The sequence below is a fragment of the Taurulus bubalis genome, assembly GCF_910589615.1.
Source record: "Taurulus bubalis genome assembly, chromosome: 21".
Taxonomy (NCBI): domain Eukaryota; kingdom Metazoa; phylum Chordata; class Actinopteri; order Perciformes; family Cottidae; genus Taurulus; species Taurulus bubalis.
Window position 1 is genome coordinate 1842980 of NC_136609.1, and position 14873 is coordinate 1857852.

Consider the following 14873-nt stretch of genomic DNA (forward strand, 5'->3'; position numbering starts at 1 on the left):
GGAACTATGGTAGCAAGCTTTGTTGTCAGGGGTTAACTAGGTTAATCATTCAGCTGCTCCGCCACACATCAGTAACCCTCTGTTCAGCTCGAAGGTAATGTGTAACCACTGACACTCTCATCCGTCTGGCATGTGGACCTCATTGAAGCCACAGGAAACAAAGCAAACAGAGCATTGTTTTCATATTTACACTGAGTTTCACGGCTCTCCACGGAGATACATAGACTGATGTAGACACTATAGTCAAGGAGATTCAGGGAAATACAGAAATATTTGTGCCCAGAATGTGTCGTGTCCAATGAGCCAGGGTTACGAGTGTATGAATGTGCAAATGACATTAAAAATACAGGATTATTGTTTGAAATAAACACAATTATTTCCTTCACTGCATGCAAATATCATGATAAGGAGTTGGCTTTTGTTGATTTGTGCAACACAATGGATGTTTAGAGACGGAGAACAAAAGGACAAAGTTGTGATATGAAGTCTAAAAACATGGCGGTCCTTTAAATATAAGTGGAGAACATCTGTTTATTGCTCTGTAAATTTACTAAGATAGAAACAATATTTGAATGTGTGTCTGCTGGAGTAGAGGAAGCCTCCCTCGTCCTCCCCCTCTCTATGAGGCCTGTTGTGGTTTCCACATGATTGGGTTTCCTGTTGTTATAGAGACACCGAAGGTCACTCTGCAGTCGCCAGAATGTGTGATTACTGTTGCTGCATATTTCCATGAATCAAAAAGAATAAGCATGAATGCACGATAATAAGCAATGTGCACTTATAGTTACTTTGTGTATGTTGCAGCCAGATGTAGTTTTTAACAACAGAAACAAAAGGAGCTTACTGTGGGTGTTCTCTGTCGTCCAGCTGCAGAAAAACTACAACAAACTAATTCTACTACTTTAAATGTGCAACTCACTCAAAGGCACCCCCTGCTGGTTGAAGCCGTGCAGCACTTTCACAAACATCTACTTCATGAAGTCGTGAATTATGAACATTGCAGCATATAAAAACATATTATCCTCGTGCATTTGGAATATAAAACATTGCCTGCACACAAAGAAATATAGATTAAATCGTAAATTGATCCGTTAGTGGATTTAAATTGAATTATACTAAAACATATAATAGAATACATGCCAAATAAATTGGCATCACTTATTAACAATTTAAAACAGTTATCAATATATAAACAGTGTCATTGGGCTGATTTCACTCTTTATTTCAACAGTGTTAAGTAATATTTCTTTAGATTTTTAACTTTTTTCTCTCTCTTTTAAATAGACGTGCAGGTTTCTTTAAAAGGTATATCTCTTTTTACTTTTTCAATTATTCATCTTTTTTCATGATGTATTTTTGATTTCCTTCTTGTTGTTTCTTTCTTCCGGAGAGAGTAGTTTGCAGCACATCATGTGTTGTTTGTCCAATAGTGTCTTAATAGTTACACGAAGAATTACAAGTATAACAGCAACAAAACGTCGTAAACAGAAGTATGAGCGATTAAAGATATGGCTGAGGGAAGCCTTGGACCTTCAGTTGTGTAAACGATGAGATATTACATTATTGATGAAACTCTTTATACATCTGGAAGGTAAATGTTGTGCAGATCCAGAAGTTAGAAGGAACTCGTGTTGTTTCATTCATCTTTAATGACACTGACTCGATCCAACAGACGGTGCATTAGTTATCACCTTATTCATCAACTCCACACAATATAAAAATACAGTTTGCATGGGTTCAACTTTGTTTAATAAGGCCTGACTTCTAGAGAAAATGTGTCTGCACAGTAGTGATGCAGTGTTACGTCTCAGCTGGGAGCACAGAGATCCAGTCAAATTCACAGAAAAGGTCTGAAAAGAGTCCCAATGTATGAACTAAGCAGATGAAGAAAAATTCAGGTTCAGATCAGGTTTTTGCATTTCACCCATCAATGAAAATATGACTCAAAACCAAAATAAAAGCGTATGTGCATTAGAAAATGTAAGCCACACATTTAATCATGTCCTCAAAATGGCCAGTAAAATAAAAACTACTGTTCCCTTTGATGATCCTATAAGCCCACGAAACGAATAGATTGCGACCCTCCTGTTAATATCGGCGGTGTTCCCCAGGGCTCTATTCTAGGACACCTCATGGAGCGATGCCACCAAGACAAACAATCAAATGCTTCATGCAAGGAACTGTTGACATAAGACATTCTCACATTCATACAACAGACCCACAACTTACTAATCCTTTTTGAATTTCACCAACAAAGTGGGGTTTTGTGTCTCGTTTGACTTCGGCATATAAATAATCAGGAATGGGAAATCAAAACAAAATTAATAAATCATTTTAGGTTGTACACTTTGAGTCGGGGTGAAACTTAATCCCCTTTTTACTAATTTGGTTTGTGTAGATGTGTAACATCTACACAAACAGATCATGTGTTTCCTAATGTGTTCACAATCAGTGACGAATCCACCGGCTCTTTTCCAGTCACAGCTACGTTTGAGGACTTTTTGGGGCACTGAAAGGGGAGAAATCTTTTTTTAGTGGCATGAACCTTTAAACCTTCTGAGTAAAGTTCTCAGGGAAAACGCCTTTGACTGAAATATCTTTGTTCTGCAGCCAGTAAGACTCCTGCACCCCCAAGAGCCAACCGTCGTCCTGCAGAAACACACACAGTGCAGAAATGTTTACGATCGGTCAACAGGTTGAAATTTATATTCATAACGAAACTTGTTTTGCAAAAGTCGCTAATGCCGTGCTCGGTCGATGGAAAAGTAGGAAGAGAGGAGCTGGTACCTGTTCATCTGGGTTCTCGAAGGCCAAAACCAGCACATCATCTCCGACCTTCAGCTCCAGCTCGTCTCCGTCGGTGGCCGCGTACTCATGCACCGCTTTGACCTGCCGTACATAAAGTGTTCATTGAAAATACATGAAACCTCGTCAAAAAGTGCATGCCGTGACTCTAAATTCTACTCGTGTGTCGTTTAACCTTGTAGAGGAATCCTGGAGGGAGATCTCCTCCGTCTGAGCCATTGGTCACCGCACTCTGCAGCATAGAATGAGCAGAGAAGGTCCAGGTGTGTTATTGAGATGTGTGAAGAAGGTGGGACGCATTCAACAGAAGAAAAGAGAAAGTAGGAGCAAGAAGAAGGGGGTTCGGTGACTCTAACTAGGGATCCTTGAACTCCAGGCTCTTCGAGACCTGCCTCCCTATCATCCGACCCTACCTGGGCCTCTCCTTCATCCCCCCAGACACCTCCCACTTGGGCGCCATCGTCGTCCCAGCTGGGCTCGCTGTACGACGGAGCGACATCGACGCCGCTCTCCTGACCCGTAGCTGCCTCTGCATCCTCCCAGCCGGCCGGGGTTTTGCTTTCATCGGGATCCCAGCCCCCTTGGGCCTCCTCCGGGCATCGCTCCTCTTCGTGCTGGGGCTCCTGTTCTCGCTACCAAAGGTCAGGGGGTTGTGGAGCGTTGTGGCGGGTTTGGAAGCAGGAGGGAAGGTAGGTGGAAGGATGGGAGGAGTACCATAAAAGGTCACGACCCCGGGTGGTAGGGGTAAAGGAGAAGGAAGGAGGTTTTGATGGAAAAAGATGCTGTTATTTCTTTGTCTACAGTCCATCTTCCTCTGATCTACTTCACAAGATCGTTGTAGAAAACAAAAGAGTCCGTTTCTGCGTTGAGAGCACAGGAACCCACGCTTACCCATGAGTCCCATGATGGCGCCTTCCGTGGTGCAGATAGAGACAAGACAAAGTGTGCAGGTCTTCATCAAAGTCTTAAAACAGCAAGGAAGCACGCGTGAATTCTACGGGTTTTAAGGGAACTCCACATCAAAAGCTGACAATGTTTTTGTAGCTTTTGCTTGAAGCTTCATCAAATGACAGAAACATCTGCTGCAGATTCTCTGATCAGTTAATAAGAAAGAAGAAAAACAAACATGTGCATGCAAAGGAAGGCTGAAAGGCCATGCAGTGGATGTGTTCACGTTCAAATAAACACACACAAAATATTAGAAACTGTGTTGACATGCAGTTTGAGCAAAGATTAGTGGAATAAACTGCACTTTTGAGGACTCAAACTTCCAATTTTAGTATCTTCTGTGGAAGAGTTTTTGTAGACGTTTCGACCTTCTTTGGTTTTGTGAGATCAGTTGAGCTCACAGCTTTTTAACATCTGCATGTGAACACACGTCTTTAACCCCTTCAGCTCCACCAACCGTTGATCTTGACGAGGCACACCCACCTTGGGAGCGGGAGATGTGACGGGCTGTAATACCTCCACATCCCAATCCAGCAGGTTCACCCCTGACCAGGGCTCACACTGCCTCACACACACATACACACACACTCGGGTCAGGAGGGTTTACTATCTGGGGAAATGAATGCAGTCCATGTGAAGCTTGTATATATCTGCCCTGCAGGTTACAGTCACACAGAGGGATCTCGTTACAGTAACCGGGATGTCGAGGCAGAATACTCAGTCTGACCTGCGGCGTCGGCGTCGTGGAGTCTGTGTGAGCGTCAGACGCCGAGGCCTCGTCCTCTGCCGGGTCCACCCGCTGCTGCCGCTGGTCCGGAGACGGCACCAGGCGGGGCGGAGGCCGACTGGGAGGAGGACCGGGAGGAGGACCGAGAGGAGGACCGGGTCTCTGCACCACCAGGAGGGTCCAATCAAAACCCCACAACACACACACACACACACACACACGTGCACGCATGCAAAGGCAGCGAGGGAGACAGAGACACTTTAGTACACTGAAGGATGGATGCGTGTTAGACAAGCTGTTCTGGTAAGTTAATGTTCATCAACATGACTCTACTGCTGGAGGGAACCAGATAGAGTGGATTCACTCATGAGGACACGGCCGGATGTTTAACTTTACCTTTGGTGCTGAGCTGGCTGATTCACTGTGGTTGGCTTCCTCACTGAGACGAAGATCGAGACAGGAGAGGGTGCATGAAAACAGGGACAAGAGGAAGAAGAAGAAGAAGAAGAAGCGTAAAACTCATGCAGTTCTCCGTTTCATCCACACGAGGGCGACAACACCCTTTGAACAAACATCGACTGCTCTCGACAGGTTAACCTGCAGGTGTCACGTGACCACGTCTTCCGGATGTTATGGACAAAACAAGAAGCAGGCAGAAAGTGTGCATCAGAGTTAGAGAAGCAGAAGGAGTTACAGGTTTGAATCCCGGACCAGTGGAGAAACCTCCCTACACACAAACAGTGAAGCTACAGACGATATGATAATAGTGTTTCACTTCTCAGCCGAGCTTTTAAGAACTGTGAGGAGGGGCGGAAATAGATTGAACAGAATTATTCAAATGTGCATGATGAACTTTTAGGCTTTGAACGCCCCAAACAAACCCTTATATTACAGATTAGCTTCTCACTAAAAGATCACTAAAGACTGATCTCTGAAAAGTACTTCAAATTCATTTAAAGAAAAGTTGACCCTCATCATAACACTTTTTTCTCATAAAAATTACATTTTATTTCTGCTGCAATTACACCTTTCCTCTGAAGAATCTCAGATTAGTATCTTTCCAGACACACAAATAAATCCAGGCTGTAGAAGATATTTTAGCATTAGTTTGATATTAGTTTGGTTCATTAGAAGGTTACGGTCCATTGTTGCCACAAACAAACAGCGAGTTAATGGTCTGGATATGTGGCATGCTCAGCCTTTATTTTACCTCTTGGCTCCGTCTCCTGTCTTTGCTGCTGCAGGAGCATCTTTTCTGCAGTAGGGGGCGGCGTGAGGGACATGAATACATTTCTCTACACCACCATGAACCTTCACACTGAACGCTCCACTTACTTCTGCTCCCGCTGCTCTTCCAGTTTGGTCATGATGTCGTTCAGGTTCTGGCTGAGCTGAGGAGACGCACAGAGCAGATGAAGACGGATCAATACATCTTCTGATCGATCCATCAATCGATCAATCACACGAGAACAGGCCCACTCACCTTGCTCATTTCCCCGTGGAACTTCTCCTGGTGACCTGCCAGGCCCTGGAATGTGTTAACATAGACGCCAACACGACTGCACACACACACACACACACACACACACACACACACACACACGGTTTTAAACATGTGACCCGAGTCGTAACTAAAGAAGAAGAAGAAGAAGAAGAAGAAGAAGAAGAAGAAGAAGAAGAAGAAGAAGAAGAAGAGTCTCACTTGTCCCACAGTGTTGGAAGCTCGTCTTGTAACTCCACGTTCAGCTCCTCGAAAATCTTCTGAGCTCGACCCAGCTCCTCCTCGGCCTGCACACACACACACACACACACACACACACACACACACACACACACACACACACACACACACACACACACACACACACACACACACACAGAATAATAATATACCTGTGTGTCTGTAATACATTGATTTTAAGGTTTAAAAAAGAGCTCTCCAGCATGCAGACACACACACACACACACACACACACACACACACACACACACACACACACACACACACACACAGGGTTTCATAACTACATGAATGCTTGTCAGCATCCAAAGGGAAATCTGAAGAAAACTTCTTCTTCTACGACACAAACATGTACACAATGGTTTGGGGATCAGATTACAGGGAGGATCTCCACACATGATCATCAGAGAAGAAGCTTCTTCTTTAGTAGGGATACGATAATACATGTTTTAATCCCTACAGGAGGAGGAAGAAATCCATAAAACTGATGAAAAATGATCCTCAAACAGAGAAAAACTCTTGTAATTTGAATAATTATATTTTCAGCTTTACGATCAAATAACTAGAAAGGAGAAGGCGGCGCTAGAAGAAAAGTCAGAGGATTCATCGACAAAGGGTAAAGGATTTGGACAGAAATCTGGTGATCGTGTGCAAAGAGCCTGCGGAGAGCCGGGGGGCTAGGGGGCGGGGCTAGGAGGGGGGGGGGGGAGGAGTCAGTGATGAACCAGAGTTTCACCTGGTTGAAGGAGAGGTTAGTCTGAGCCACCTGGTGGGCTGATAGCAAACCCTGAGCCCAGCTGGGAGCCGCCATCTCCAACAGGGCTGCTTGCTAACCAACACACACCATGCAAGAGAGAGGAGGAGGAAGAGGAGGAGGAAGAGGAGGAGGAGTGGAAGAACAGAAGAGAGAGAGAGAAAGAAGAAAAGCAAACAATTCAAGACACAAACATGTTAATTAGCAGTTAAGAGTGTAACAAATAAAACACGAGTTAATTAGCTCACAAGCCGCAGCAGACTTAAGGTGGTATGAACTGTCTGGCGACTCATACCACCTTAAGGCAAAAACTATTCCTTTAAACTTCAACATAGGCAGCAGGACACATGCACACTGCATACACATCCCATAATTCATCAGCCCCACACACACACACACACACACACACACACACACTGGGGTTACCTTGGCGATCTTGGCCTCGTCCTTCTTCTTCCCTTTCTGTAAGGAGCTGAAGTGATGCCGGGCGCTGTCAAAGTCCACCATCTTCCTGTCGCGCTTGGCTATGCGAGCCTGCGGCAGATCTCAGGTCAGATTATCTGCTGTCATTGATTCATAATCAGGAACATCTGAGACGTGATTAGAACATGAATACAAATATCTATAAAGAAGAAACATCAAAGACCTTGATATCCGGGAACTGAGCCAGGTACGAGTCCAGAGAGGTCAGAGACTTGTCGGTGATGTTCTGGTGGTAGTCTAACCACATAGTGTCTGTGTCCTGAAACACACACACACACACACACACACACACACACACACACACACACACACACACACAGTTCAGTTTTCTGAATTTAGTGAAGTGAATAAGTACATTTGTCTCTGAGATGTCGTGCAGTGGAAGTAGAAGTATTTGTTCTTAACTACGGATATTTAGGTTCTAGTCTAACACCAGCACTCAACCAGTGTTCCCAGCATGAAGCCAGAGGGCTTCAGCTGTGGGAACCACTGGCTGCTGTCTGCCGTTTACCTCCAAGTTATTGTCCATCTCCTTCTCTATCATCTCCTTCAGGGTGGAAGGACACACGCATGCAGTTAAGAGAAAGAAAGAGCGTTAAGCAGGAAGAGGACGCAGGAAGGGAAGGAAGAGGGAAGAGAAGCATGCTGGGAACTTTGTGATTTTTAAATATGCACCATTTACACTCCAACGTGCACCATGGATATCACATTTAACGTTCATATTTCACCTCCGTCAGCGCGTCCATCTCCTCTTTGCCGAACCAGTCGGGCTCGTACATGTCGGCCAGACAGTCCTGCAGCCGGCGGGACGCGTCGTGCATCGCTGCAACGCAGAGGAGGGTCATGTCGGCCTCTTGGCGGGACGCGGTACAGTATAACTGCTTCAGGTGTACAGTGAGGTCACAGGTTACTCACTTTTCACTGCTACCAGGTAGGCTTTCATGTCTTTCTGCAGCTTGCTGCCTTCTGTCTGCAGGAGCGAACACAGCGGAGTCAATATAGATGTTTATTTATACACATATACGTTAATAAATAAATAAAATAAAATGGCTGCTGACCATCTGCTTGTTGAAGTTGGCCACCATCTCCTCGAAGGCGGCGTCTCGGGTCTCGTCTGCCTTGCCGAGCTTCTGCATGACCTGCAGAGGAGACGACACGCGATCAATACGTTAATCTGTCAATGCATATCTCCTTCCGCTCCATCTCATCGCTGGCTGGGGAAGCGAACCCACGGAGGTCAGAGGTCAGAGCCCAAATGGCCCGATGACACAATCTTGAATGAGAATATTCAGCACCATCTCAAGTTCCTTCACGACGCTCCCTGAGCTCCAGGTGATTAAAATCTGATTCAAAAGTCCTGATTTAAACTGGATGAAGATGTGGCTCATTTGACAGAAAACTACTACGAGAAGATGAAGATTCAAAATGTTCTTAGTTTTCTGTATTATTTAGATTTCCTTTAAATGCCTATTTCTTTACTGTGAATTCATTTTCTCTATTTTAAATACATGTTTTACTATTTCATATGTTTAAAGATTGTATTTGTTATTTTATTGTTTTTTATCAGCTATTTTATTTACTTATTTCTAATTTGTTCTCTTTTTAGATTATTTTTAATTCATTTTTTATTCTTTTATTTAAGATTTTTCAATATTTTTTCAAAATATTTTTACTTCAAAATATATATATATATATTTTCCTTTTCTTCTTTTCTTTTTCTGAACTTTGAATTAACGTTCTCTATCTTTAAATATATCTTTTACTATTTCATGTTTAAAGATTGTATTTGTTATTTTAGTACATTAACATTAAAACAATCTTTTTTCATTTAAATTTTTCTGAGGAAAAGGGAAAATTGCATCTGCCTCTTTTGCTGGATCAGTTCCTCTGCTGCACATTAAAAGGTGTAATAAACAATATTATAATACAGACTAGCAGGCTTGTACATTTGAATACTGCTCCGTTCATGTTGCTGTTGGTGGGACAAGGTCACGGCTAATCTGAGCCTCGCGCCGCCATCAGCACCACCTGCCGCCCTAATCCTGTGACGGACACACAAACCGCCGTCAACACCACGGCGGGGACTTCCCCATGCTGCAGCACACACCTGCTGCCTGAGCGCGCGCACACACACACACACACACACACACACACACACACACACACACACACACACACACACACACACACACACACACACACACACACACACACACACACACACACACTGCAAGTATCAGCAGTCTACATTATTAGATGTGTCTACTCTTCTGTTTGACTCGCTTCATTCTGTTACTTTGTGTTATTATTGTTTTTATTCATGGAAAATTGCTGCAGTGTCTATAAAAATCCGGATCTATATTTGGAGAACACAACTGGTGTGTCCTTCTCGGTGTCTGTCGGCTCTTTGTGCACCTGTCACAGGTTTCGTGGTGCATTCAGGGGATTCTCGTGAAGCCTGGAAATATGATTGTGTTTTCATGCTGTAAACTCAGGTGGAATGGAACACACAGTACTTTACCACTGTATCTGTGTGTGTGTGTGTGTGTGTGTGTGTGTGTGTGTGTGTGTGTGTGTGTGTGTGTGTGTGTGTGTGTGTGTGTGTGTGTGTGTGTGTGCTCTCAGAGTTATCCGCAACCCGTCGGTGTTCAATTTCACCCCTCAAAAATACCCCCGCAGCACACACACACACACACACACACACACACACACACACACACACACACACACACACACACACACACACACACACACACACACACACACACACAGGCAGTTTGTGGGGTATTAAGAGTGACGAGGGCCAGGAGGGCTATAGATAGATAACCCCCTACACACACACACACACACACACACACACACACACACACACACACACACACACACACACACACACACACACACACACACACACACACAGGCATGCAGGGAGTCCAGGGAGGGAGGAGGGACAGGTGTGCAGGTCAACTGTCAGGTTTGATAACTTTAGCTTCAAATTATGAATCATGAAAAGCATCAGGATGGCCGACTGCTTCACTTTATAATTTTACACTTCTAATACTATATGCAAGAACAATAATTAATAATAATTATAATTATTTATTATAACACACTATAATGTAGATATAAGGACGTTTAATAACATGTTCATAATGTAGATATAATGACGTTTAATAACATGTTTATAATAACATGCTTATAATTTTTAATGACGTTAAATAAAGTGTTTATAATGTTGATATAAGGACGTTTAATAACGTGTTCATAATACACTATAATGTCGATATAAGGATATTTAATAACATGTTGTAATGTCGATATGAGGACGTTTAATAACACACTATAATGTCGATATAAGGATATTTAATAACGTGTTATAATGTAGATATAAGGATGTTTAATAACGTGTTTATAGTCAATTTAATATCATGTTTATAATGTTGATACAAGGATGTTAAATATCATGTTTATAATGCAGATATGAGGACGTTTAATAGCATGTTCATAATATAGATTTAAGGACGTTTAATAAGTGTTTGTCAACAATTACAACTTCTTTATGAGGATGCAACTTTATAATGATATAACTATGTTTCAGCATATTGTCCTCATTATAAAGCATTTATTAACTCTTCTTCATATCTGCTTACAACTGCATTATGAAGAGTTATAAAACATTCATTAAATGAAATAACTGCCTAAAAAGGGGCCGCATTAGGATGAATGGATGAACCTGCAAGGCCCCTAAGTGAGTCTGTGGGCCCTTGGGGGTCTTTGTGGCCCCTGTGGGGTAAAAGTCCTGGGGTCTCCGGCTGCCCTCTAAAGGCCACCACCTCCCTCCTTCCCTCCCTCCCTCCTTCCTTCCCTCCCTCCTTCCCTCCTTCCCTCCCTCCTCCTCTGTCACCGCACTCATCCGGATTCCACGGAAGGGGAATTTTCCCAGCATGCTCGGCGGCACAGCTGAGTTCATGAGACATCACTATGACAACCAGATGACAACTGTCAGCCGGTCTGAATCAAATTATTACTAACAGGGAAATAAAAGACGTGAAATGTAGATATTAAATAATATATCATATAAATGTTTAATTTAAAGAATTTGAATTCAATGAATTTGAATTCAATGAATTTGAATTCAATGAATTTGAATTTAATGAATTAAATTCAAAATCCCCGCTCACTGCACACTGTCGATCTAACTGGAACTGTAAAAAAAAGAAAAAAAAATTTTTTCTTTAGTCAGACAAAAGATTATTTCTCTCTGATATAAATATTTATATATATATATATATATATATATGTATATATATATATATATATATATATATATATATGTATATATATATATATATATATATATATATATATATATATATATATATATATATATATATAAAATAATCATACACTACATAGAAAGAGAAATGTAAGACAGATAATTAAAGCCACTTTAGGGGGAATCTGCAGAGTTGTAATATTATGAAAAAAAAAGCTATAATTATATAATTTAAGTCTGCATTTTGAGAGTTCTGTATAAATAAAGTGAGATGAAGTTGTAATTTGACTTTAAAAGCACATTTAGGTGAAACAACGCCGGACTTGTGATGTAAAAAGTCCCAATAAGATAACAAACAGTAACCCGGCGGCATGAGGACCAACATGAGGCCTGTGGGCGCAGCGCTGGACGGGCTGAGGCGTGGAGGCAGACAGCTGAGCCTCCCCTCCTCCTCCTCCGCCTCTCAGGGAAGACGATACTCTGACCTTCCTCCTTCCTCCGCAGCTCAGTGTCTCTCGGCCGTCACTCAAGACGACACCGGCCGAGGAGCCGTTCAGAGGATTCTACGCTTCCTGCAGGGGAACCTGGACGTCTCCGACTTTTCATTTCAAGGCTTTCAGGCGTGTTTGGGTGTGGTTCCCCAGCAGAACCCTGCACACCTAAGAAGCGCTTTAGCATCCGTCAACCAAACCCTTCAACTTTTACAGAGTATTGGAAACAAATAAACTCTCTTCTTTCATTTGAATTCATTAGAATTCATTTTAATTTCATATATTTAAGTTTTTCTTCTTCTTCTGTGTCTCCAGATGTGCAAAAACATCGCCTACGTTTTCATGACCTTTGACCTTTCTAGCTACAACTTCTGAGGCTTTTTAATAATCACTGATTGGTATATTTATATCTATTAAATGCAGCTGATATTTCTTGCAGATAGCAAATAAAAATTCACAAAAGTCAGCATTTCTGATAATCTGGTAAATAATTACAAATATGTATTTGGCTAAACCAATGATCGTCGACTTTGTTCGAAAATTACGAGTTTGTTGAAATATAATAAAATAACGTAAAGTGGGCTGACGACATCTGGAATAACCGAAACGTTTGTCCCGAGACTGAGTTATATTATATTATTAGTGTATTATTTAAGAAGAAGAAGTGAAAGTCTTTCTGAGAGATCAGGTCTTTTACCACTTCCTGAAACTGGGAAACTGATATTTGTAAAAATGTCGACTGTTCACATCTGAAACATTTAATGCAGACAGAAGCTCTTCATCCAAATAAACTCCAGTTCTTTATGAAGTATTTGAAAGAAACTACAAGTATTTGAAAGAAACTACAAGTACTTAATGATACAACAGCCCTAAAGATCAACAGCGCGTTTGTTTCAACAATATATTGAAAATTTACTTTACGTACAATTTGGAGGTACTGCTACTATACTTGAGTATTTTCATAATTTGGTCTTTCTGCACATGCCCACAAATAAATAAAGTCATTAAAATGAGCTCCACCGTCATCAGCTGCAACATTAAGCTGATGAACACATGAATGCATCAATAATGTTATATAATAATGACTTATTTGTGTTTATATTTGATTCACTGATGCTGCACAGAACACAAGGCAGATGATACAACATAAATAGTTTCAGCACATAATGCAACTCCCTTTTATAGTTGTGTCCAGACTAAACAAACCAGGCTAGCAGTTTCCCTCTGCTTCCAGTCTTTATGCTAAGCTAAGCTAACCCCTTCCACCAAACCCCACTGCGATTCTTAACGCTTTCAGGAAATATAACTTGAGGAACAAGATGAGAGGCTTAAACAAAGCCAAAGGTGAGTATCTGAACTCCGGCAGGTGTTGGGAACACGTGCAGCTGCCAGGAGGAGCAGATCCTCAGCAGAGTTCAGGGAGGAGGTTAGAGTTACACGCGTCCAGCAGCACGAGTCCTTTTTGGAAACACAGCCAGCAGAGACAGACGAAGTGAGGACAATACGAGGACCGGCTCTCTGTGCCTGACTGACAGCGCTCCTGTGGGCCTCTGAGGTGATTAGAGGGTAAAACCTTAAGCAGCGAGCGTGATTAGGACAGACCATAATAACCCAGACTGTTGATCGGGTTTCATTCTGTCACTTTTACGCTGCTCGTCACTGTAAATGTGACAAATCCTGCTTCATGAACATTTGATATCCTTTTTTTTTATTCTGATCTAAAAGCATAACCATCTCTAGAAACAACAAACAGCCTTTTGCTTCACACGTATACTTTATACTTGTACTAGGACTTATATGAATCTATGAATGAACTTTTTTTTTCCTGAATCGTGTATTTTGATGGATGACCCTTCTTTTGCTTCAACTGCTGACTTTTATTGTGAAACCCTAAATACTACTTCTGAGTATTCACCGTTTGACCCCAGTTTAATGTATTCTGAAGGTGATTGTACTTCATAAACTGTGTATTAACACTATTTAAGACATCTTATTGTGGAATAGTTATTTTAAGGGTGAAGTTGATGGAAGGCTCTAATGCTGTTGAGATTTTACCCCTTAAACCGTTAAGGGAACCCAATAAACCCCCTTAATATATCACTTATATACGTATATTAATATGCATTATAATGCACCCTCACCACCACGGAGTACTACTACTCGAGTAGCATTAGATGGTTAAATTTGGGATTAGGTTTCAGTGACAGGAACACAGTACCTTCTCCTGCGCTCTGGTGAGCCGCTTCTGGACGCTGATGGCCAGCTTCCCGGCCGTCACCCCTTTCCCGATCTCGGCCATGTCGCGCGGCGTGGAGGGCTCCCCGGCGGTGTGGAAGAAGAGAGACCGTTGAAGGAGACCCTACTCTAGAAACCGACGGTGCGTAAAACCCTTCCGGACGGAGACCTGACTAGCTGCGCGTAACTCTAATCCGGTGACAGCTTCTTAAAGGTGCAACGCGTAATTTAATCCGGTTTGTGTGAGGAAAACAAAAAACAAGACAAAAAGCAGGTGGAAGTTTGGGATAGAATCAGAGATCGGCCTGTTCTCACTGTTAAATGATGGAGACTCGATATGGAGAGGTATTAAGTTTCCTCCTCTTCCTCTTAAAGGCGCAGCAGGTTGGTATTATTAGCCGACATCTGTCGCA

The 14873-nt window shown here is 42.3% G+C and overlaps 1 protein-coding gene across 1 annotated transcript; it reads right to left on the reverse strand.

Moving 5' to 3' along the window:
• Positions 1-1639: 1639 nt before the first annotated feature.
• Positions 1640-14759, reverse strand: bin1b (bridging integrator 1b). The gene is made up of 14 exons (XM_079236995.1): positions 14444-14759; positions 8517-8597; positions 8374-8428; positions 8187-8281; positions 7622-7717; positions 7402-7509; positions 6183-6268; positions 5964-6039; positions 5816-5871; positions 5691-5735; positions 4877-4919; positions 2981-3037; positions 2788-2889; positions 1640-2649 (listed from the first exon to the last, which is right to left on the reverse strand). The coding sequence occupies exons 1-14, from the start codon at positions 14522-14524 to the stop codon at positions 2548-2550; spliced, it is 1083 nt and encodes a 360-aa protein (XP_079093121.1). The 5' UTR covers positions 14525-14759; the 3' UTR covers positions 1640-2547.
• Between the last annotated feature and the right edge of the window lie 114 nt (positions 14760-14873).